This window comes from Camelus dromedarius, chromosome 3, assembly GCF_036321535.1.
Source record: "Camelus dromedarius isolate mCamDro1 chromosome 3, mCamDro1.pat, whole genome shotgun sequence".
NCBI lineage: Eukaryota > Metazoa > Chordata > Mammalia > Artiodactyla > Camelidae > Camelus > Camelus dromedarius.
In genome coordinates, this window is record NC_087438.1 from 24,136,869 (window position 1) to 24,159,740 (window position 22,872).

The window sequence follows — 22,872 nt, forward strand, 5'->3', positions numbered from 1 at the left end:
GACAACAAAGAGCACTCATTTTCAAAATACTATTAGAGCTTTAGGTAAAGAGTGTCATCTTGGCCATCTTGCCTGGGCCTGCTCCCATCCATCCACTGCCCCAGCTCAGTCCATGAGAAAAACAATTTTATCAGCCTGGGGCTAGCCAAGAGAAGCAGCTTTGCTGGCAGAGGAGGCTGACTCAGTTCACAGCAAGGGGCAGAAACCTACAGATTTATCAGGTAAGAGTGGCCAACTTAGTAGGAAATGAACTGGGGAAAGCCTGAAACTTGTTAGCCTGAAGTTGCTGTCCTGGTTGTTGTCAGTTGCAGGCCAGTCATAAATTTTAACCAGAAGAACCTGGAATTGAGAGAGCCATAGAAAGGCTAGAGAAGCTCTCCCAACATCCCTGCCCAACTGGGAAACTGCGTACACATGCAGGGGACACTGGAGAGTCCAGTGGAAAGTAACAACCGAAGGAGACTCGAAATGCAGCAGAGCTTTGAATGCGCTCCCCAGTCTACTTACAGGTTACTCAACGGAGGATGAAGGAAAGACGTAAAGTCTGGAGGTATTTGAGCACAACTTCTTCCCAAGCCAGTGGGTCAACACGAAGCTATGCAGGCACAGGGTCACCCCCAAGAATCCAGACTGAAAATAAAAACAAGCATTAAAACCTGAGCAGAGACTTTCAGTTCTGGCCCAGTATGCAGGGACTTGGAAGTCATCACTCCATCCTAACAACAAGAAAAAAGCTGAACAAACTGAAAAATTGACAACTCTTCTTAGACCTGTCAGAGGAGTGAAGTCACAGGGCATACTGATGGCCCTGAAATTGAAGAGGCAAGTGAATACAGAGAATCACAATTGACCAGAACACATGCCCATCTTCACAGGGACCAGTACTGGGATAGGAAAACCTGATCTGTAGTTGATGAATTTCTGGAAGCTCAGTGTGGGCAAGTCTGAGAGTTAAAAATTCCAAGGATACTCAGTCATAGGGGAGCCCCCACATTTTTGTGAGTTTTACCTCCAGGAGCTTGGCTAGGTTCTTAAAGTGAATATTGGAGAAAAATCCCCCTTACTTCCAGCAGGGAGAGGGGGAAAAGTAACCATTTAAAAATACACCAGAGCATGCTGCTTAACAAGGCCTGTCCTCAAGAGAAACTTTTTACCAGGCCCTAACTATTGGAGTTTTTTTCCTGAGCTGAACCACCCTGGAGAAATGGAAACACCCAACTCCAGCCGCCTCCATCGTGTCCCACCAAAGGGAGATGGGGACTGAGGAGCACTTGTGAAGTTCACAGCCCAGAGGCATAGGCTCGCTAAAGGACTGAGACCTAATGATAGGACTATAAAATACTTCCCTTCCCCCAGTGCCTCACCACATTACTAAAGGCCTGTTTAGGGCAGTTCCTTTTATCCAATTCATCATGCCCAGCTATCAGGAAAAAATTACAAGGAATACTAAAAGGCAAAAGCACAGTTTGAAGAGAAATCTCAAGCATCAGAACCATACTCAGATATGGCAAGGATGTTAGAATTATCAGACTGGGAATTTAAAACAACTGTGTGATGTCCAAGGGCAGGAGAGAGAAACTGCACAGCTCAAGAAGAGAGAAGGAGAGAATTCTCCCTTCCTGTACCTTTTTTTTTTTTTTTTTTTTTTTTTTTTTTGCTACTTGTTTTTCTATTTAGGCCCTCAGTGGATTGGATGATGCCCACCCACACTGGTGAAGGTGGATCTTCTTTACTCAGTCTGCTGATTCAGATGCTAATCTCTCCCAGAGACACCCTCACAGACACACTCAGAAATAATGTTTTACCAGCTATTTGGGCAACCTTTAGCCCAGTCGAGCTGACACAGAAGTAACCATCACAAACCCACTCTTGTCAACTTGATACCTATACACATCTCCTTAAACATACTCTCCAAATAAAGAAAATAACAAGGTCGTAATTCCACCTGACGTGATAGAACTATCCAGGGTACAACTGAAAATGCACCAATCCTTCCCCAGAAGACGAGGTAAAAGTCTTCAAGGATGTTACTCGTCTCCAGGTATCCGATAACTTGAAAGCTATGATGTAAAATTAATGATACTTAAATACTGACATAAAGTCAGTACATCTTATATAACATGATAAGGGAATAAAAGAGGAAAGAAAACAAAGATATTTGCTGTGCGTATACACACACACACACACACACACACACACACACACACACACACACACACACACACTAACATATTCATAACAAAATAATGAAATACTCAATTACATTTCTGTAACTGGTTATGTGGTCATAACTGGTATTTATAACAACCTTTTTCTACTACCCATTCTGTATTCCTTTTCCCTTCAACTAGCATCTCAGTTTGTAGTGGTTCTTTACCTAGTGGGATGACCCAGATTTTTATTCCTGAATGTTCTGGGCCATTACTAATGTGGCCTGGATTGGGATGTTAATCACGGGGCGTAGCCGTACTGAGAGAAGCCCTGTGGGATCTCCTGTTTTCCAGGCATACTCTTCCTTACCTCCATTGTGGATTAGTACTCCAGTTTCCCCTTAGTGGTCAGGATCAATCACCCCAGTCAGCACAATGACTCCGTTCCTTGTCTTGTTGATTCAAAGGCATGAGGAACCCAAAATGGCCAGGTGGCAGCCTTAATTAACTTCCAGTTCAATGGAATCATTGTTGTGTCTCCTGGTGGAAGCCCTCCTCCCTCTGGAACTAAGACCTCCAGCCCAGCAGAGCATAAAGTTACAGGAACAGGAAGCAAAAATTTTGCTAGTGGATCACTAGGGGTATTTGATGCTATTCTGATGCTACTCATATTTCCACCCCTTGATTCCTAGACCTGTGTATCTTGACTATTGGAGAAACAGCACCATATATTGGATGCCAATTCAGAGTATATATAGCCTTCTGGAGAATCTTGACCCAGACTTGCAAAGTATTGCCACCTAGCTGGCACTGTAACTGAGTCTTCAAAAGGCATTCCACTGTTCTATCAAGCCAGCTTGAATTCCAGGAGCATGGGCCCATTGCCACACTTCCTTTGCTGTGAAGTGAGTTCCTTGATCTGAAGCAATATCGTGTGGAATACCATGATGGTGGATAAGGCATTCTGGAAGTCCACAGATGGTAGTTTTGACAGAAGCACTGCATGCAGGAAATGCAAATTTGTATTCAGACTAGGTATCTATTCTAGTAAGGACAAAATGCTGCCCCTTCCATGATGGAAGTAGCCCAATGTGCCAACCTGCTACCAGGTAGATGGCTGATCACCTGGGGAATGGTGCCATATTGGGAGCTCAGTGTTGGTCCCTATGCTGGCAGATTGGGTTCTCGGCAGTGGGCATAACCAGGTTGGTCTTGGTGATTGGAAGTCCAGGTTGTTGGTACCAAAATCTGTATTAGTCAGGGTTCCCCAGAGGAAAATAACCAACAGTATATATAGACAGAGATATGTAAGAGGAGGTTTATTATAGGAATTGGCTCGTATGTGGTTATGGAGGATGAGAAGTACCCCAGTCTGCCATCTGCAAGCTGAACCAGGGAAGAACCAGGCAACCAGGGAAGATGGTGGTGTAATTTAGTCTGAGTCTGAGGGCCTGAGACCAGGAGAACCAGTGGTGTAAGTCCCAGTGTAAGGCCAAAGGCCTGAGAACTGGGGGATGAGGCGGCCACTGGTGTAAGTCTTGGAGTCCAAAGACCCACACAGCAGAAGTAAATGGGTTTTTCAGCTCAAGAAGAGAGAGAATTTACCCTTCCATTGCCCTTCTTTGGTTCTATTCAGACCCTCAATGGATTGGATGATTCCTGCCTATGTTGGTAAGGGTAGATCGTCTTTACTCAGTATACTAATTTAAATGCTAGTATCTTCCAGAAAAACCTCCACAGACACACTAGAAATTATGCTTTACCAGCCTATCTGGGCATTCCTTAGCCGAGTTAAGTTGACACAAAATTAACCTTTAAGTACATATTTGGTGGTAGGGTGATATTGGAAATCTCTGTACCTCCCACTCAATTTTTCTGTGAATATAAAACTGTTCTAAATAGTCTAGTCTATTAATTAAAAAAAAAGAAAATAAAAAACAAAAAAAAAAATACACAAAAATAACACCAGAGCAAAGACATTAGCCTTTAAACACCATGGAGGAGAGAGATGCTGAAAGTTTCCTTAAAAAACAAAACAAAACCCACAAAGATAGATCAGAATCTGTGATTGCTCCTATATGTTATCTAAAATGTACAGTTGTCAACGAAAAAGAGACAAGAATACAAAGAAGCAGGAACCTGTGACTCACATACAGAAAAAGAGCGGTCAGTAGAAATTGACTCCAAGTGGGCTAGATGTTGGATTTAGCAAAGACTTCAAAAGCAGCTATAATAAATATGTTCAAAGAATTAAAGGAAACTGTTCAAAGGATTAAAATAAAATATTATGAAAATTCCTTAGTAAATAGGAACTCTCAATAAAGAAATATAAACTATTTTTAAAAACTAGCTTAAATGGAAATTCTAGTTTTAAAATATAGCAAATGAATGAAAAATTTGTTAATGTCTCAGCATCAGATTTGAAATGGCAGAAAAGATAGAGATAGCTCAAAGGTCGTGCTAGCTCATCACTAGAGATGAGCCAATCCAAAGAAGAGAGAAAGAAGATACTGAAGAACAATGAACGGAGCATAAGAGGTCTGTGGGACAACAGCAGGTGTACCAACACTCATGTACTGGGAGCTCCAGAAGGAGAGGAGATAGAATGAGGCAGAAAATCATCCAAAGAAGTAATGGCCTCAAAGTTCCCACATTTGATAAAAAAAAAAAAGTTATATACAGATACAAACATCTCAGTGCCAAGTAAGGTAAGCATAAAGAAAACCACAGTTAGACACATAGTCAAATTGCTGAATGACAAAGAGAAAATCTTAGAAGCAGCAGTGGAAAAACAACTCTGCACAGAGAAGCAACTATATGCTTAATGGTTGATTTTTCATCAGATAAATGGAGGCTAGAAGGGAGCGGAAAAGTACTTGGAATAGTGGAATAGGAACATACTTGTTCAAAATACTGCAATGAAATTCAGTCAAGAATTGTACATCCAGCAAAACTATCCTTCAGAAATGAAAGTAAGATAAATACGTTTCCTGATAAAGGATTTATTGGCCAAAAAAGGATGCTAAGAGAAGCCCTTAGACTGAAAGAAAATGATGGCAGATAATAACTCAAATCCACAGAAAGGAATGAAGAGAATTGGAGCCGGTAAGTATGTGGATAAATACAATAGACTGCATACAAAGACACAAATATTCATCAGCTTGCGACCGTGTAAACAAAGTATGGTATAGCCATACAACAGAAAACTACTCACTCGTTAAAAAGGGGTGAAGTACTAACTTCTGTGACAACATGGCTGGACCTCAAAAACAGCATGCTGCGTGAAAGACTCCAGACTCAAAAGGCTACATGTTGTATGGATTCATTGATGTGATCTCTAGAAAAGGAAAATATATAGAGATAGAAAACGGATTGACGATTGCTTGAGACGGGGGATGAGAGCAGGCATTGACTGCAACCAGCCATAAAGAAAGATTTTGGGGTGATGGGCATGTTCTAAAAGTGGGTTTTGGTCATGATTACATAACTTTTAAAATTTACTAAAATTTTATCAGACTGTATAATTACAATGAGTGAGTTGTGACACACAAATTATACCTTAATATAGTGGTTTAAAAAAATGTTAACAAGTGTCTGTTCCTGAGTGATGTGTGTGGAGATAATTTTCATTTTCTTTTTGCTTTTCTGCATTTTCCAGATTGATTACATAAACATCTATTATGTTTAGAGTAAAAGACAACATTACAAGTAAATTTTTAAACACTAACAACTGTATATTTAAAGTTCTTTAAAAACCAAAACTCATCCCCTTTCTCTCCACACACATATACTGAACAGAAATCCCAGTAAACAGCAATCTCTATCAGACTTTAATTTAGCTAAAAATGTCTTGCATTGCACTTGGGAGTTTAACATGGTGGTTATTTTGGGTCTTAGGATAAGACTGTTCAACATAAGGCTTTTTTTTCCTACAGAAAATCCATGTGTTTCATCCACAGAATAAAATCAAAACATCATCTGATGCTGTCAAATGATATCTCAGACTTGTTGAGGCTTTTATGAGTCAAAAGAAGGTAGACATGGGCTTTAAGCATGAAAAAATGTCTAAGTAATTACAGCTTGCCTGAAATAATTGTGTCACTTTTTTGCAGATGCTGTTGAGATATATTTTATAAAAAGTATCACTGCATATCAAACAACATTGGGCCCAGAGGGTTATGAAACACTGACGACCATTGAAGACTTTTGTAAATGGCTTATCGAAAATGGGGGAAAACAGGTAAATATCATCAATTCATAAATCTAATTGCTAGATTGTTTATTAGATCAGGACCTCTTTTTCATCTCATAATTCAGAAACTGGAGCTCAGAGACGGTTCAGGTAAAGCCAGGGATAAAAATAGGGCTGCTGCAGCTTGCAATATTAGTGAAAAAAGGAAAAAGTATAATTTTTCTTGTATCTTGAAACTTGAGGTTCTTCAAATCCAGGCACATATAATCTCTGGTTCTGTAAATTTAATATTTTAAGTCAGAATGGGCTTTCACCTTTGGATATAGCTGGTGGTTTCTTTTTTCTCTTGATACTATTTTTTCCTTCTCAGGTTTTGGTCTTCAGTTCTTTATTAGCCAAACTTTTGTTTGCAAAAAAAAAAAAAAGTTATAGAAAATGCTTTTGATTGCTGACCTTTTTACTTAGAAGTCACATAAGTCTAAGCTTTTACTCAAACACTTCTGACCTGAGCGGGGAGGGTATAGCTCAGTGGTAGAGTGTACGCTTAGGGTGCATGAGGTCATGGGTTCAATCCCCAGTACCTCCATTAAAAAAAAAATGATAATAAACCTAATTACCTTCCCTCAAAAACAAACAAACAAACTTTGGACCTGAACTTTGTGTATTGAGTTCAGCATGAATGCAAAAAGGCATCCAAATAGGAAAAGAAGAAATAAAATTAATTCTCTTTGCAGATTACATGATGTTATATGTAGAAAACCCTAAAGACTCCATACCAAAACAAACAAACATACAAACCTGTTAAAACTAATAAACAAATTTCAAGATACAAAACAAAATTTAGGATACAAAATCAACATACAAAAAAATCTGTTGCATTTCTATACACTAACAATGAACAATCTGAAAACAAAATTAAGAAAACCCTCCCATTTACAGTAGTATCAAAAAAAAAAAATACTTCTGAATAAACTTACCCAAGGAGGCAAAAGACTTGTACACTGAAAAAAATAGGAAAATAATTTAATTATATGAATGTTTTCCTATTTTGAAAAATGCAAGGTTTTTGTTGTTTGAATTTGTCCATATTTACTCAGCACCAATAAATGGCATGTTCCATGTCAGGAGACACAATCTGAAGCCAGAGAGGGAAGTCCTGTGGCTCTCCAATGCTGCCACTTTTGGCAGGGCAAACCCTGTTCAGTTACTTCAGAGTAAAGTCACTCAGAATGTACAGCACAGTGTAAAGCACTCAGCCTCTAGGGCCAGCTGGACTGGGTTTGAATCTGGGTTATTGGCAATTATTGGCAATGTTTCCTGGAAAGCAACAATTGACATCCTTTTTATGTTTGTGCTGACGTGCCACATATGAAGGATGCTGCTTGCATGTTCACCCAGCTCCAGAGAAATGTTCTGTTTATAAATGTCAGCACAGCTGATGCAGGCAGGGGGTGAGGGTGCCAGCAGTCACTACATCTCTTCACTCCCTCTAAAGGTAGCACATTGGGAAATCCAATGAATTACAAGCAGTGTTGTTCCAGGAATAACTTCCAACGTATACTCAATTTTTCTCTGACTCACATGCCATATAGTAAGTAGTTAGGAGTCAGAGCGGTGCTGAAAGACAACTGGCCTGGACTTAAAAAAAATACCAATATTATGAAAGACAGAAAGGGAAGAACTGTTACAGATTAAAAAAGACTAAAGAATTGTGAAAACTAAATTCAACACGTGACTCTTGATTGGATATTACTGTTTTTTAAGTTATAAAGAACATTATTGGATAATTGAGAGATTCTAATACAGAGGATATATTAATATGACATCAATATAAAAATTTTTGAGAGTGATAATGTTCTTGTAGTTACATGGAAAGATGTTCTTGTTCTAAGAAGATAGCATGCTTAAATATTGAGCGGTAAAGTATCTTAAGTACAGATTATTTTCAATAAGAACATATGTATATGCATTTATGTATGTATATAAAAATGTTATCTATATAATATATGTATTTTATATATGTATGTAACTTTTTAAAGAGAGAATGTAATAAAGTAAATGTGGCAAAATGCTAGTAGCCATTGGTGAATTTAGGTAAAAATATTATATGTATTCATTCTTCTATTCTTTCAGTTTTTCTGCAGGTTTGAAACTTTAAAACATAATAATTAAAAAAAAAAAGAGAGCAAGTGCTATGGAATTGAGACTGGTTTGAATCCTGACCTGCTAACTATAGGCTGTGTGACCTTAAGGAAGATCCCTACCCTTTATTAGTCTCCATTCCTTCTTCTATAGGAAGACTATAATAATATCCCTCTCTCATAGGGTAGTCATAAAGGTTAATTAATAATAATAGCTAATTCATTTCTATTAATTATAGGCTTGGAACTTTAACTCTTCGTGGGCACATTACTTAGGTTATGCATCACCACTGATCTTAGTGAGTTACGCCAGTGTGGGGTAGAATGCCTCCTACAGAAAGCAGCCCGCACGCTCCTTCACAGTTGCCAGGCTAATTTTAAAACTGTATTTTTTATCCCCTTAGGAGGCTTACAGACTGCTAAAGGCTTCCCTGAAGTCTCAGGTCATCAGTTATGGTGACTATAGTGAAAAAGTGGCTGAAACTTTTTTTAACATGGGCAGGATCTGCTTTGCCAAAGGAGAGCTCAGAAAGGCAATTCAGCTGCTAAGGAAGGTGAATACCGGCTGGTATTGTTACATTTTCTCCTGGGCCTGTAAGCACAATGTGAGAAGAGCTGTATGTGTTTGTGTGTATTGATGGATGGATAGATGGATGGATGGATGGATGGATGGATGGATGGATGGATGGGTGATGTATGTGTATGTTTTCCCTTCCTTTCCCTTTCTCTTTCCTTCTCTCTTTTTTTTCTTTTTTAAAAAGTGTTCTGTTTTGAAAGCTCTTCACATTCTTAGATGTGCTGAGGGAGCACACAGCTACAGAAATTTTTGTTGTGTCCATGCCTGGACCAGTCTTAAGAGAGAAACATCCTAATCCTGGAATCGTGGTGTGGCAATGGCAGAGTCTTGTGAAAGCACCCAAGGTTGGGTTGGAACAAGGAACACCTTGTATAACTATCCTTACCCAAGTACTAGGTCCCCTTTCAAGGATCTCAGATGACTCTGGAAGTGCACTCCCTAGTAGTAGGACGTGGCAAGAGGTGTGAGTGGCAGTCAGTCAGTGTACTAATAGACCAAGCTAAAGACTTGGTGAGATTGGTAGTGATGTCTCTACATAAAACCCAAGTTTGCTCAACGTCAGAAGAAAAGTTGGGAAAGATTAACTGATATTCAAGAGGGTGGAGTCAAAAGCAGTCTACACGTGTACATTGGCAAACATCAGGTCTGGAGAGATTTTATCTCGTTTCAGGTTAACTAAACGTAATCAGAATACAAGTATGAAAATAGTAAATAATAGGAGAAAGGGGACTTCATTCTGAAGATTCAGAGAAAAAGAAAACCTTATGAAAATAAGTTGTAAGGATGAGAATCACTTCTTCAAGGAAAGCAGGACACATGATGGCAACTGTGTAATGGGAGAGAAAACTGTAAAATCAGGAGAGAAAATTTTAAAATAAAAGGATGACAATTTGAGGCCAAAAGATGAGGTGAGATTAGTAAGGGTGAATTAGGAAGAGATAAGAAGAAATTTCAGGGAAACAACAAATCTAAAAGAGTTCAAACCCACACTGAAAATAGTGAAGAGAGTTTTAACATGTCATAGTGATGCTGAGCCATATTTCCCAAATCTAGAATTGCAACAGAGTCAGTAAAAAACAAAACAAAAATCAAACAGAAAACAGATTCCTGAGTCCCACCCTAGACCATCAAATCAGATGTTCTAACAGTTGTGTCCAGAATCTGTATTTTTAATACTTCTAGAGGTATAATCTCCTGTCAGTTTTAAGAATCATTGATTTATATGACAAACTTCAAAAGCTCTCCCATAATTCAGGGGAAAAGGAGAGACAGGTATAGTGAGAAAGTAGTTGATGTGGAGGACAAAGTAGATGTTCAGCCAAAGAATTCTATGTATTTCTGAAGAGGGACTATAATACTTGGAATAGAACTCATTGAAGATAACTTTTCTGAAGTGAAGAAAGGCCCCAGCAAAAACATGATAAGGGCTTATTACCACATTCCACACAAAATCAGTGAAAGGAGAGTGCCATCTTGACTTCACCTAGCAATGAATGTTTGGTGGAATGGCTACATCCTCCATCTGGAATAGGGATTCAACATGGAGATTTAGGATACTATAAGTGTGGGGAAGGTCTGCATCTTTGATATCAGCTTTTATCCTGAGGGCTTTAGATACGTTCCTACTCCAATGTCCTAGCCCAGAAGAAAGGAGAAGAATAGGAAGATATTCTGATGGTAGAGCTGCCCTTTTGAGTTTGAAATCCATCCTCATGCTGAATATTCAGTAACAATGAGATGCTGGTGATGAAGTTTCTGAAATAGACTATGGTAATGGATGCCACTCTGGGGGCTAGAAACTGCTCCTGGAACTAAAAAGAAAGTAGGAGACCTCAGCAAAAATTGACGCTGAGAGGAAACCCCTTTGGTAGACACAATACAGTAGAAAGAGGGTCATGGATGCATAATCCTAGTGACACTTCTGGCTAACTTTTTCTCTTGGGCAGTTCAGGTTTCATGTAAAAGGAATCAGAGTTAGATGTAGTAGGGTGTAGGTGAGAAGATACAGGAAAGACAAATATTAAACAGTAATGATCTTGTGATGGAATAATTTTTATTGGCATACAAAAAACCGCACATTTTGAAATGTACAATTTGATCAGTTTTGACATCCCTATTCACCTGTGAAACCATTACCACAATCAGGATAATGAATATATTGGTCACCCCCAAAAGTTTATTCATGCTTTTTTGTAATTAATCAGTTCTACCCCCTTCCCAGGTAACAACAGATCTGCCTTTTTTTTTTTTTTTTTTACTATAGATACATTTGCATTTTCTACAATTTTGTGTAAGTGGGATCATATAGTTACATATTTTTGAATGGTTGTTTTGTGATTCATCCATGTTATTGTGTTTATCAGTGGTTCATTCCTTTTTATTGCCAAGTATTACATTCTATGGACACCACAATTTGTTAATCCATTAACCTGATGATGGATATTTGGCTGTTTTCAGCTTGGGTTTATTATAGATAAAACTGCTATAGATGTATGCTTTTTTTCCCCTTGGGTAAATATTTAGGAGTAAAATGGCTGAATCAGATGATAGGTGTATGTTTATATAGAAGAAACTGCCAGTTTCCCAAAATATTCTTATCATGTTATATGTTCCCACCAGCAGGGTATGAGAACTCTGTTTCTTCCACTTTCTCACCAATATTTGGTGTGGTCAGTGTTTTTAGTTTTAGCCATCCTAATAGGTATGCAGTGGTATCTCATTGTGGTTTTAATCTGTGTTTTCCTTGAGCATCTTTTCATATACTTATTTTTCATCTGTATATTTTCTTTGGTGAGGTATTTGTCCAAATCTTTTGTGCATATTTTATTAGTTTTTTCTTATAATTGACATTTAAAATTCTTAATATATTCTATATACAAGTTCTCTATAAAATATGATTTGAAAATATTTTTCTTCCAGTGTGTAGTTTGTCTTTTCATTTTCTTAAGTGTCTTTTGAAAAGCAGTTTTAAAATTTAATAAATTTGAATTTATCAATTTCTTTTGTGAATTTTGCAGCTTTACTTCTTTCATTCTAATTTCTATATTTTTTATTTCATTTTATTGCTTTATTGCACTGGCTAGAATATCTAGTACAGTGTTGAACAGAAGTGGTGAGGACAGGTACCCTTGTCTAATTCCTCATCTCAGGTGAAAAGAATTTAGTCTTTCATAATTTGGTTTGATGTTAGCTGTAGACTTTTCATAGATACCCTTTATCAGGTTGAGGAAGCTCCCTTGTAATTCTGGTTTGCTGAGAGATGTTTTTGTTCTGTTTTGTTTTAAACCAGGAATAGATGTTCAATTTTTTAAAACTGGAGGTTGGATATCATAAAATTCTTTTTCTGTACCTGTTGGGATGATCTGTGGTTTTTCTTTATGGATAATTCCTATCGTTGTGTCTTCAGCTACACTCATTTTTTTCCTCCAATGTCAAACTTGCTATTAATCCCATCCAGAGTATTTTTCCTATCAGACATTGTAGTTTTCATTTCCAGAAGTTTGATTTGGTTCCTTTAAAAAAAACTATATTTTCCATGTCCCCAGTTAACTTTTTTAACACATGGAATAAAGTTACAATAACAGGTTTTTGGTTTTTTGTTTTTGTTTACTTTTCTTTTTAATGTGCACATTTAAAAAAAATTGAAGTGTAGTCAGTTTACAATGTTGTGTCAATTTCTGGTGTACAGTAATTTCAATATACTTCTCTGCTAATTCTAACTGACGTCTGTGTCGGGTCTAGATTGGTTTTGATTGAAGATTTTTCTCATTATGGATCACACTTTTCTATTTTTTGGATGCTTTGTAATCTTTGTTTGGATGCTAGGCATGTATTTTACTTTTCTGGGTGTTGGATATTTTTGTGTTCCTGTGAGTATTCTTGAACTTTGTTCTGGAACTCAGTTCAATTACTTTTTTGTGGAACTCAGTTAAATTACAGTTTGGTCCTTTTTGGTCTTGTTTTTCAGGTTTGTTAGATGGGACTAGTGCAGCATTTATTCATGGGCCAATTATCCCCCACTACTGAAGCAAAAGTCTCCCACCCAAAGCTCCACAACAATGAGGCTTTCCAGTTTGGCTGGTGAGACCAGGCACTGTATCTGGCTCTGTGTAAACACCGAGCACTGTTCCCTCCAGTACCTTCAGGTGATTCTTTCCTCAAGCCTTGGGCAGTTTTTGCTCATGTTTGTGTTAATCAGTACTCTGCTGAATACAGTTGTCCTCAAATCTGCAGGGGATTGGTTCCAGGACCAACTCCCCCGACACCAGATCTGCAGATGCTGAAGTCTCTAGTATAAAATCGTACAGTACAGTTGGCCTTCTGTATCCACAGGTTTCCACACTGAAGGCCAACTGTACTTGAAGGGGATGCACTGCAGATATAGATATTCCTGTTCTTTTGCTGTGCAGCTGTCTCCTCTCTGTTACTAAGCCCTGAGAGTTTCCCGAGACTCTCAGATCCGTATCCTCAATTCAGGGAGTCTGCTGAGCTCCACTTCCCTGCATCACAGCCTGGAGATACTCTCAAAGCAGTAACCAGGGGCAATCATAGGGTTTATTTCCCTTGATTTTCCTCTCTCAGTGAACACTGTCCTTTGTTGCCTGATGGTCAGTGTCTTGAAGATTATTTCAAATATATTTTGCCTGCTTTTTCTTTTTTTGGTTGTTTCAGGTGGGAGGGTAAATCTGGTGCCTATCATTCCACCTTGACTGGAAAGAGAGGTCAGCAGTAGAACTGAAAACAGAAAACTGCCTACGAGTAAACTGATGTAGCATGAGAATGCATTGCAAATTTGGTACACGTACACTGATTTAACTTATATCCATCCATTTGGTTACAGTTATTTGGAAAATCCTGATGGAAACTAGTACTGCAGCTGTGTTTTCAACAGGAATGCTGTCAATTCCCAGACCTTAATTTGGTTACCCACAGCCACGTGTGGTAGCGGAAGCTTCACTGCAGTGGAGTGACAGACGTACAGCACGAGGGCGACAGAGCCTTCAATTCAGACTCCTTTCTCCTTGGTGGGGAACTGGGAGGAAATGTCAGTGTAGTACAGGCACAAGAATTGTAAACCTGTGACATCTCGGGTCCATAGGTGCTCTCCTGAGTTTGGTTTGTAATTAAGGGCCTTGCTATCTGGTTTTCTTTAACCTGTTTTGTTTCTCAACTCACCTACAGTGTCTGATGATTCAGATCGTTATATATGGAAGTGGGCACAGTAAAAGCAGAGATACAGAAAACCTCCTTACCCTACTGCAGAGGTGAGTTCTGACTCTGGTCACCAACCAGGTTATCAGTGTGGATATGTGGACAGCATGGCCTCTCCCAGATGCATTCATTTAGGGGTGATTCACCTCTGCTGTTCTTGCTAGTGAGGCTAAACACCAACTTGTACTATGGATTTGGCCAAATCCTGAACTGGAGATACCTAGTCAATCTCTAGTAGTCTCTCAGAACCCAACAGAGGTCTGCTGAAACAATATTTAGTACTTATATCTCTTTCAATACTGAGCATTATAACCGAATCCTACAAGGCAGTGTCTCAGGTAACAGCCTGTGATATAATATAGGTTTATAACAAAGTAAGTGAACACAGTAAATTTATTTTTCTGCTGAATATACAAAAGCTAAGTCCCTAAACATATGGCAAACTTTGGGGAGAAATAGTTTCCATAGTTAGCAATAAAAGAGCTTCTTCAGAGTCTTTAAAAAAAAAAGCTTAGAATTTCAGCAAAAGAGAGTGCTTCGTGCAGACCCGCCCTTGTCCTAACCTTGGCACATTATTGCTGTTTGTTCATCTCAGAATAATGTTGATCCTGAACTGATCTCTTCTGTCGAGTGTATACTAAATCCCTAAAACCGAGCTAACTCCTACTCATGAAGTGTTTAGTCCCCACAAATATGCTGCATGATAGCTCTCATTTGACAGAAGGGAGCCGGATGTTCTGTACAGGAGAAACTGTCTAAATTTGCTTAGTCTTGGAAGTCTGGCCCCAAGCCAGTGTGACTCTAAAGGCCACAGGCTTTCCCGCTGTAATGAAGAGGGGCATCATCATGGGCTGAGTCAGGACTCTGCATTTCCTGGGAGGTGGCTCAAAACTGCTACTTTCTCACCAGGCTGGACAGGCGGGGAACAAGATGAGCACAGAGAATACATTCAGCCCACCCTGTCCCCACCTGTCTCAATCGGAGCCACACCTAGGGTGGGCCCAGCAGAAGACAGTCTCTTGTTCCATCCTCATCCAGGAGAGCACGTTCTCAAGTCTCTCTCTGTGATGCCCACGGTAGGCGGTATATGGGGAACTCTGCTCCCTGCTTACTGGCGAACATGAAAGCGTATTTTCTTACTCAATAACCATGACAATATTAATGATAACTATAATGTAGAACTCCTTCCAGTTCCCCGGCACTTTACAGCACATATACTACTTCTGACTCACAAATAACACTATTTGGTAGGTGTTTTTATCTTTCATGTTTGGGTGATGAAACAGAGACTAAGAAAGGTTAAGTATCTTGTTTAACATCTAGCTGGAAAGTGTGATAAATCTGACCCCAGATCTGTCATAGTTTGAAAATGCACTGCTTTTCACGATATAATAGGGATTCTGACGTTGGTGAATTTGAGAACTTTTATAGGGACACCTGTCAGCAGGCAGGTCCCCAGCGCCTCATCTGACATACAGGGGAACTCAGGACTAATATGTTCAAGTCAGATTACCCAAGAGGAGGCAGAGCTGGGACTTGAACCCAGGGCTCCCTAACTCCAGAATGTGCTCGCTGTAGGCTACACAGCTTACCCTCTGAAGGCAGACTGTGGATTTTAAATCAGGCTCCAACACTCAGCTCTCTGACTGAGGTGAAGTTCCTTAACCTCCCTAAGCCTCTGTTTATTCATCAGTAAAATAACAGGACCTTCCTCAAAAAGCGGGTTTTCTGAGAATTAATGAGCTCACATACACATTAGATCAGGGCCTGGCAGGTCTTCTGTACTCAGTGAATGTTGGCATAAGAATAAAATAACAAAAAGACTTATCTTTCTGAGATGCTGGAGGTAATAGGCCAGAATGTTTAGATAAGAAGCTCTGTATATCACCCCGACTATTATTATTTTATATTAAGAGTGATGGGTAAAAAGTACGTATTGCTGGAGTCAGCCCTGTCATCTTAACCTACCTCTGCCACTTACTAAATATGTGACCTTGGGAAAATCACTTAACCTCTGAGTCTTGGTTTCTTCATCACTAAAATGCAGACAAATAGTGTATCACATGGAGTTTTTGTGAGTTTTAAATAAAATAATGTATATAACATGCATAGGACCGTGCCTGGCAGAGTACTCAAAAAATGTTAGCAAAACACCCTTCCCGCCCTCTTCTGCAGCACATGGCCCTTTGCTTCCAGGGCAACAGGTCAGAATATTTGAAATCAGGGATAATTGTTAGGCAATATTACGGTATGTTTGTATGTTCGAGAATTAGATTGAGAATTTGAATCTCTGAATACATCTAAAGTACATTTTGTACTCTGAAGGTAATAGCAGTGAAACTAAAAGAACAAAACATGTAATTTCAGACAAGAAATGCATGCTTCCTCAAAAGTGGAACAAAATTTCTACTCAGCTTGTATTTAAAAGAGACACTTCAGAATAGCTGGAGTGAACCCATTTCCTCAGTAGCCTGAGGCTGCTTTTCCCTCTGAGTCTTTTACTGTTCCTTGTTCCTGATTTGAAAAGAATCGGGGAAGAAAGAGAGGAGTTGGGAGACGCTGGCATAACCCAGTTCAGACCCCGGGTAGTGGGAGTTTCTTCTGGTTCTCAGAGACGTCCTTCTCTCTGTAAATGGCAGTGAGACCTGGACCTGCCAAGGAAGTACGCGTAAGGGAAAGAGTTTTGATGAGACTCTGCTGTAGAAGTTGAGTCACTAAAGGTTTTCCTTTCCCTGAAACAAGTCCGTACCTCATCCCTCCGCAACTGCTGAGCAAAGCCATAGGAGCGCCGCCAAAGCCCGGATGTTAAAAAACAAACAAACAAACAAAAAATACTCCCAAACCCACAAAAAACCCAGTACAAAAGTCGTCCTCCTTGCTGGAGCATCTCACTGGAATAATCAGTCCCAGATGTCCTGGAACTCTGCTGGCTGCCCGATGTGCTCTCGTGCTTTCTACCCCGCCTCCTCCAGAAACCCAGTGACAACACTCCCTGGACGTTCACTGCCAGGAGCCCCAGTTCTTGCCTTTAGCTCTCCACCCTAGGGTCTCCCTGAAGGGGAACAGAGGCTGCTAAGCCACACAGAGCCAGCTCAGGGCACCTTGTCTTTAGCAGAGCAGTGGGTGGGGGCACTCTATAATCAACAGCCTCTCTGCTGTGCCCACAAAATGTGTTGATAGGAGGGAACAGCGCGGAATAGTGCAAGGAGAGCAAGTATATTTCATCTCATGGGCCCGCTCTGTTAGTGGTTTCCTTCAGTGATGCTTGAGTTTCCAGAGCAAAAGCCTGGGCTTGGTGGAGCCTGACTTATTAGTACTGTCTGCCGTGGGTAGGGTGGGGGAGTAGTTAAATTCTGCCATGAATTTGCTATTCAGGCATAGTGCAAAGGGCAGGCTACTTGGAGTCAAGGCACCTGTGTGTGAGTCCCAATTCTGCTACGATGTAACTATGTGACCATAAGTTGCTTACCATTCTGAGCCTCTCTTTCCTCATCTTCAACATTCCTTCAACAGATTTATCTGGTGAGCACCTACTAAGTGCTAGGTACAGTTAGAGCTGCAAGTGGTAATAAAATAAGATAAACAAACATGGTCATTACTCTTAAGGGGACCACAATCTAGTGCAAGAGACCAACATGAAAAATAATGAAAATGTGAAATGTAAGTTCTGTAGCAGTCTCAGTGCAGTAAGAGCAGAAAGGAGAGAAAACCTAAGAATGCTGGGGAAGACTTCACAGAGAGGGTTACACTTGAGTTGTTTCTTGAAGGGTGAGTAACGGTTCGTCCAGATGGAGAAGCGAGGCCACTCCAGGAAGATACTCTCTATGCAAAGGCACAGGCGCGTGACGGGGGCAGCGTATGGAAGGAATGGTAAGTGGTCTCTGGCTGCTGGACGGGGCAGCGTTTCCTAACAGGTATTGCAATCAATGCTGATTTCAAGGGATGGAGGAGGGAGAAAGACTCTGGCAGAACTCAGTTTAGGGAAAAAAAATGGATTAAACAAAGTGACACAGGCTGATTTCCGGAGACTTCTCAGGACTTTTTTTTTTTTGTAGCGGGAGGTAATTAAGTGTATTTATTTTTTTAGTGGAGGTACTGGGGATTGAACCCATGACCTCATGCATGCTAAGCACATGCTCTACCACTGAACTATACCCTGCCCTCATCAGGACTTTTTAGATACTAAACCTCCCTATTGGCATGTTGGAAACAAATTAGTTTTTTAAAAGCCACTGTATTTATATATACTTGAATTCTTTTTGAAATAGTGATTTACATTTTGGCAAATAAAACCTTATACTATCTTTAGAACCAAAGAGAAAATACCTTAGGCTTGGTTTTCTTTAAAGCAAAAAGAATATACAGCACATGCCTGAACTGAGGATACAAGAACACTTTTGTAGTTTGGTAAAGAATGTGAGCCCCACTTTAGGACATAATAAATTCTTCATAAGCAATGACTATCTCACCAATGAACTATTTTATCTGATCATGGAAACATGACGTCAGCACGTCCTTATGAACTACTTTTTCTTTATGATTCATGGAGGTTAAGAGCTCTGAGTCTGCAGACAGACAAGCCTGGGCTCAAACCCCAGAACCACCACTCCTGGCTGTGTGTCATCCTGGTCTCGTCCACAGGATGGGGATGAGAACAGTACTTATCTCTTAGTGTTGCTGTGACAATAAATGAGATCACGTCTGTAACGTGGTGAGCAGGGTGCCTGGCCCCACAGTAACAGGTAATAAATAACAGCTGTTTTTATTTGTACTGAAACCTCGGCTTTCACTATTACCTTCTAGCTGCACCACTGGCAGTGAAGCCAAATGAGATAGGGGCTAGTAACTGAAAAGCGACCACTCTGCTGGTGTGGGGAAAACATTTCCTGGTTAACATCTCAAAAGTGTGCTAGAGCTTCTCACCCTGTGGAAGGACAGTGTTATAGACAAGACAGTCCAATACAGTTACTTAAATCCAAAGAAGATGATACACACACCGTGGAACTCACGTCCTTCCAGGGGCCTGAGGACTTCAGGCTGGGGAGCCGCCACCTTGTGGTGGGCAAGTAGGCTGACTTCTAGCTGGTCCCTGGCAGACATCCCTCAGATCTTTGCCCACCCCTGATTTCATGAGACCCCTGGGCAAATGACTTAATTTGTTTCTATTTTTCCTTCAAATGTGGAATCATATTATCTCTTGGTTTACTGACAAGGAAGTTAAAGTGCCAGATAGCTTTCTGTATTTTATATGGCCCAGTAGTAGACGGAGGATTAATCAGTCTTTGGTGGGATTTGCATATAAAAAACCCTCAAGTTACCCATAAAATTTTGTATCTCATGTTTCTGTGGAACAAAAAAAATTTTTTCCAGGCAAACAGGGGCTATGAAAACCACACTTGTTGCGGGCTTGAGGTCTAAATGGGGGGTAACTGAAGAACACTTAATAGAAACCGGGTTTCTGGATCACATTCTTTTGGACCAGATTACCTCTAACGCCAGCCCAACCTCTCCAGTATTAAGAAACCGGAGAATGGAACTCTTAATGGCTGGAAACAGGGAAGATAAATCCTCTTTTTAGGACTTTATAGTGCCTCTGGGCTCTAAATCTCTCTGCTCGTGAGAAATCATCTGAAAATCACAAACCGTATAAAAGGCCCCAAATTAGATAAATTTTTTTAGCTGTGGTTAAAAGCAATCCAGGTATCCTTGGCCTCCCTGCTCTTTAGGGAGAAAACCCAAGACTCTAGTACCATTTTGGAGGGCTACTAGAGGAGTCATATTTTAGGGGGATGGTCACATGGGGAATTAGTTGCCTCAGTCCGAGTTTAGCCTTCCGGCTTAATAAGGCAGTGATTTAGGGCTAGAAGGAGGAAGAGAAGGCTCGAACCCACAAATGCACAAATGGTTTTCTCCTTTTCTCTAGGTCTTCTGTTATCAGTAAGGAGAAAACCTCTATACAAGATAGCCAACAATAAAGCCAAACTTGTTGATAACAAAAATTCTGGACCACAAAATATATTCACCAACACTCAGAGCAGTGACAAATCGGAAGCAGAACCAAGAATTCTGGGGGGAACAGGTCCACTCAGCAGCAGCATTACAGGTAAAAGACCCGAGAGCCATTAGAAACCAAGATCCCGTAACCTGAGAGGAAGAAATATTTTAGGCACGTGCGTTAAGTTAGTCTCTCATGCCACTGGGACTCCCTTTACCCTCCATTTCCCTTCTTCTAACTCTAATTCCATTCTTTTCAATTCTGACCTTTTAGAAAAATTCTGCAATGCCTAAGTAGTTTATTGGTGAACATTTTAATATACTACTTGTAAGTATCTTTAGTCATAACCTGTTAGAGTTCACTACAACTGCTTTGTGAGGAAATGTCTGATCTGGTGAAACACTGGCCTGATCTGGCTTACTGGTCATGCGTGTTAAGAGTCAGAAAGGCCTGTTTGATTCTTGTAAGTGAAGAAACCAGGGACAAGAGGAACTGATCTGCTCAAGGTCAGCCTGGTGATAATAAAGCAGACCTCCCGAATCCCGGACAGTTCCTTTCCATCCCCCCGTGCCATCCCCACCAAACTGGACGATAAAGGCTTTTTTAGGAGAGGAACGCTCATGCTTGCTGAGGCTGTTAAATCCTGAGGCTCTGAACAAGTGTGTATCTAGGAAACTGGCAATCTTGAAATATATTCCTCCTTTTCCTCTTTGTATACTCAGGGACAGAGGAGAAATCAGATTCAAGTTTGCACTTTTAGTTTTCCTTTTCATCGTTCCTCAGTTACCTGAGCTCATTTAACGAAGCTCAAAGACCTGTCTTTGGAGAGCCAAGTGTGTCTCTGACAACGTCTCTATCACTCAGTGCTTCTACAATCACATTTTGGTTCTTGATTCAGGAAATTCTTTTTTCATTTCAGTCATTTGTTCAGTCTGTAAAATCTAAACATCAACCAGTACCCAAGGTATAGCAGTGAGCAGGGCTCCGCATATTACCAGTTAATCCAGCGGCTGGTCCGCAGACTTCCTCCCCGCAGCTGCCACTCTCCCTTAGATGACTCGCAAAGTGCTTTAAGCATGGCACTCAGGACCAGGGTCTTGGGCTTCGGCCCTGGCTGAAGGCCGCGGTATGCCACTGACCTTCTCTGCAGTGTGTATGAACCAGTCACCCCGTCTGGAGATGGGACTGCTGTTCTTGCCCAGAATATTCTAAATTGACCAAAGCAGCCTCAGAAGAGTTGCTTTCATTTTCTCATATCCAGTTGAAAAGAGATTGTCAACAATGACTGTGATAAAAACAAAGTATCAGAAAGAAGCGGTCATTCAGACTCCGTCTTGGGTGGCCCTAAAATTTAAAAAATTTTATGATTTTGTGAGACCCCAAAATCTTGAGATCTCCAAACCGACAAACCTGTATCAATAAAACAATAGCATAAAGTATAACATAGTAAAATAAAATGTTATGGTGTAACCCTGTTATTTCACTTGCAATTATTTTTAGTATTTCCAGTTTTTCTTTATTGATAGTATAAAGTTGCTAAGTAAGCTAACATTGCTATAAAGTTGTCTGAGGTTTTGATGTTAAAATGTCTTATGAAACAGCAGTGAGAATGAATGGTAGTTATAGTTTTAATATCCTCATATCTGACAAAATAGAAAGTTACTACTTATGTTGGTCTCAAAAGTTTAAAAATTTGACCATTTTGTAAAGTTCCCAAGTTTTATGAAACCACATTGGAAAGTTCAGGACAATACAACTTAATATGAAGCTTCACTCTTAGAAAACTGTAGACGAGAACTAAGCTGCTTTCTAAATCATTCAGTGGGAAGCAGCAATCTGGGTATCAATCCAATCAAACACCTGATGTTTCCACCAGACATAGTTACCATAGTCATCCCCACTTTTAAATTCTTTTAAATTAGCTACTGTCTACTGAAATTTCTGAGGTGGATGAGGGTTAGCTATTTTCTTTCAATCCCTGTATACCACATTAGAAAAAAAAATCAAGCCCAGATCAAACTGTCCCACATACAAATTTGAATAAACATTCATTAGTGAGCACGCAGGACATTTATGCGGCCTGTTCTGCAGGCTTAGTGAAGCCTGACGTCTCTGTCCTGGCTGCTCACCCACCACTTTCCATGAAAGGTCCACTGAAGGCAAACCTGACAATATTCCAGAGATGGGACTGCCCTAATCCAGTCAGCAAATGCTTGGGCAAAATGGCAGGCAGACAGACCACTTAGGGGTTAAGCCTCAGGCACCAGGCCTAAGGGTACAGGCTACCGGCCTCACTAGGTGCTTATATCCTTTCCATGCAAGGATGGGAAACTAACTACTCTGAAATAATTTAGTTCACATATCCTGAATAGCTCTAGTTTTACCAGTGAAAGCCACTACTCTTTAACTATTATACTGATCAGTGAGCTATTAATTTCAAAAAGAAAACCTTCAAACATTTGCTCTGCTAGTTATCAAAACCTCTGGTGGTGACTGAGATATGGATGCCAGACACACTTGTAACGGTGCTGCGGCACTTCTGATTAGAGCACTGGCTGTCCGCTGCTGGAGCGGGAAACCCCTGTGAAAACTGCCAGCTGCCGCAG

General features: G+C 40.2%; 1 protein-coding gene and 1 non-coding gene across 3 annotated transcripts in view; both read left to right on the forward strand.

Annotated features, from left to right (window-relative positions):
• The window catches only part of TTC23L (tetratricopeptide repeat domain 23 like), a 57,141-nt gene that overhangs the window by 26,299 nt on the left and 7,970 nt on the right, over positions 1–22,872 (forward strand). Inside the window, exons 9-13 of one of the 2 annotated variants that reach the window (XM_031443807.2) lie at positions 6,263–6,390; positions 8,888–9,037; positions 14,242–14,324; positions 18,039–18,141; positions 20,195–21,731. In XM_031443807.2, the coding sequence (XP_031299667.2) occupies positions 6,263–6,390; positions 8,888–9,037; positions 14,242–14,324; positions 18,039–18,117 (440 nt within the window). In that variant the 3' untranslated portion in view covers positions 18,118–18,141; positions 20,195–21,731. Of the gene's footprint in view, positions 1–6,262; positions 6,391–8,887; positions 9,038–14,241; positions 14,325–18,038; positions 18,142–20,194; positions 21,732–22,872 lie in introns of those variants that run through there. The other variant, XM_064479952.1, reaches the window with a different exon arrangement.
• Positions 6,856–6,928, forward strand: TRNAP-AGG (transfer RNA proline (anticodon AGG)). Its single transcript has one exon. It is a non-coding gene; the product is annotated as a tRNA-Pro (tRNA).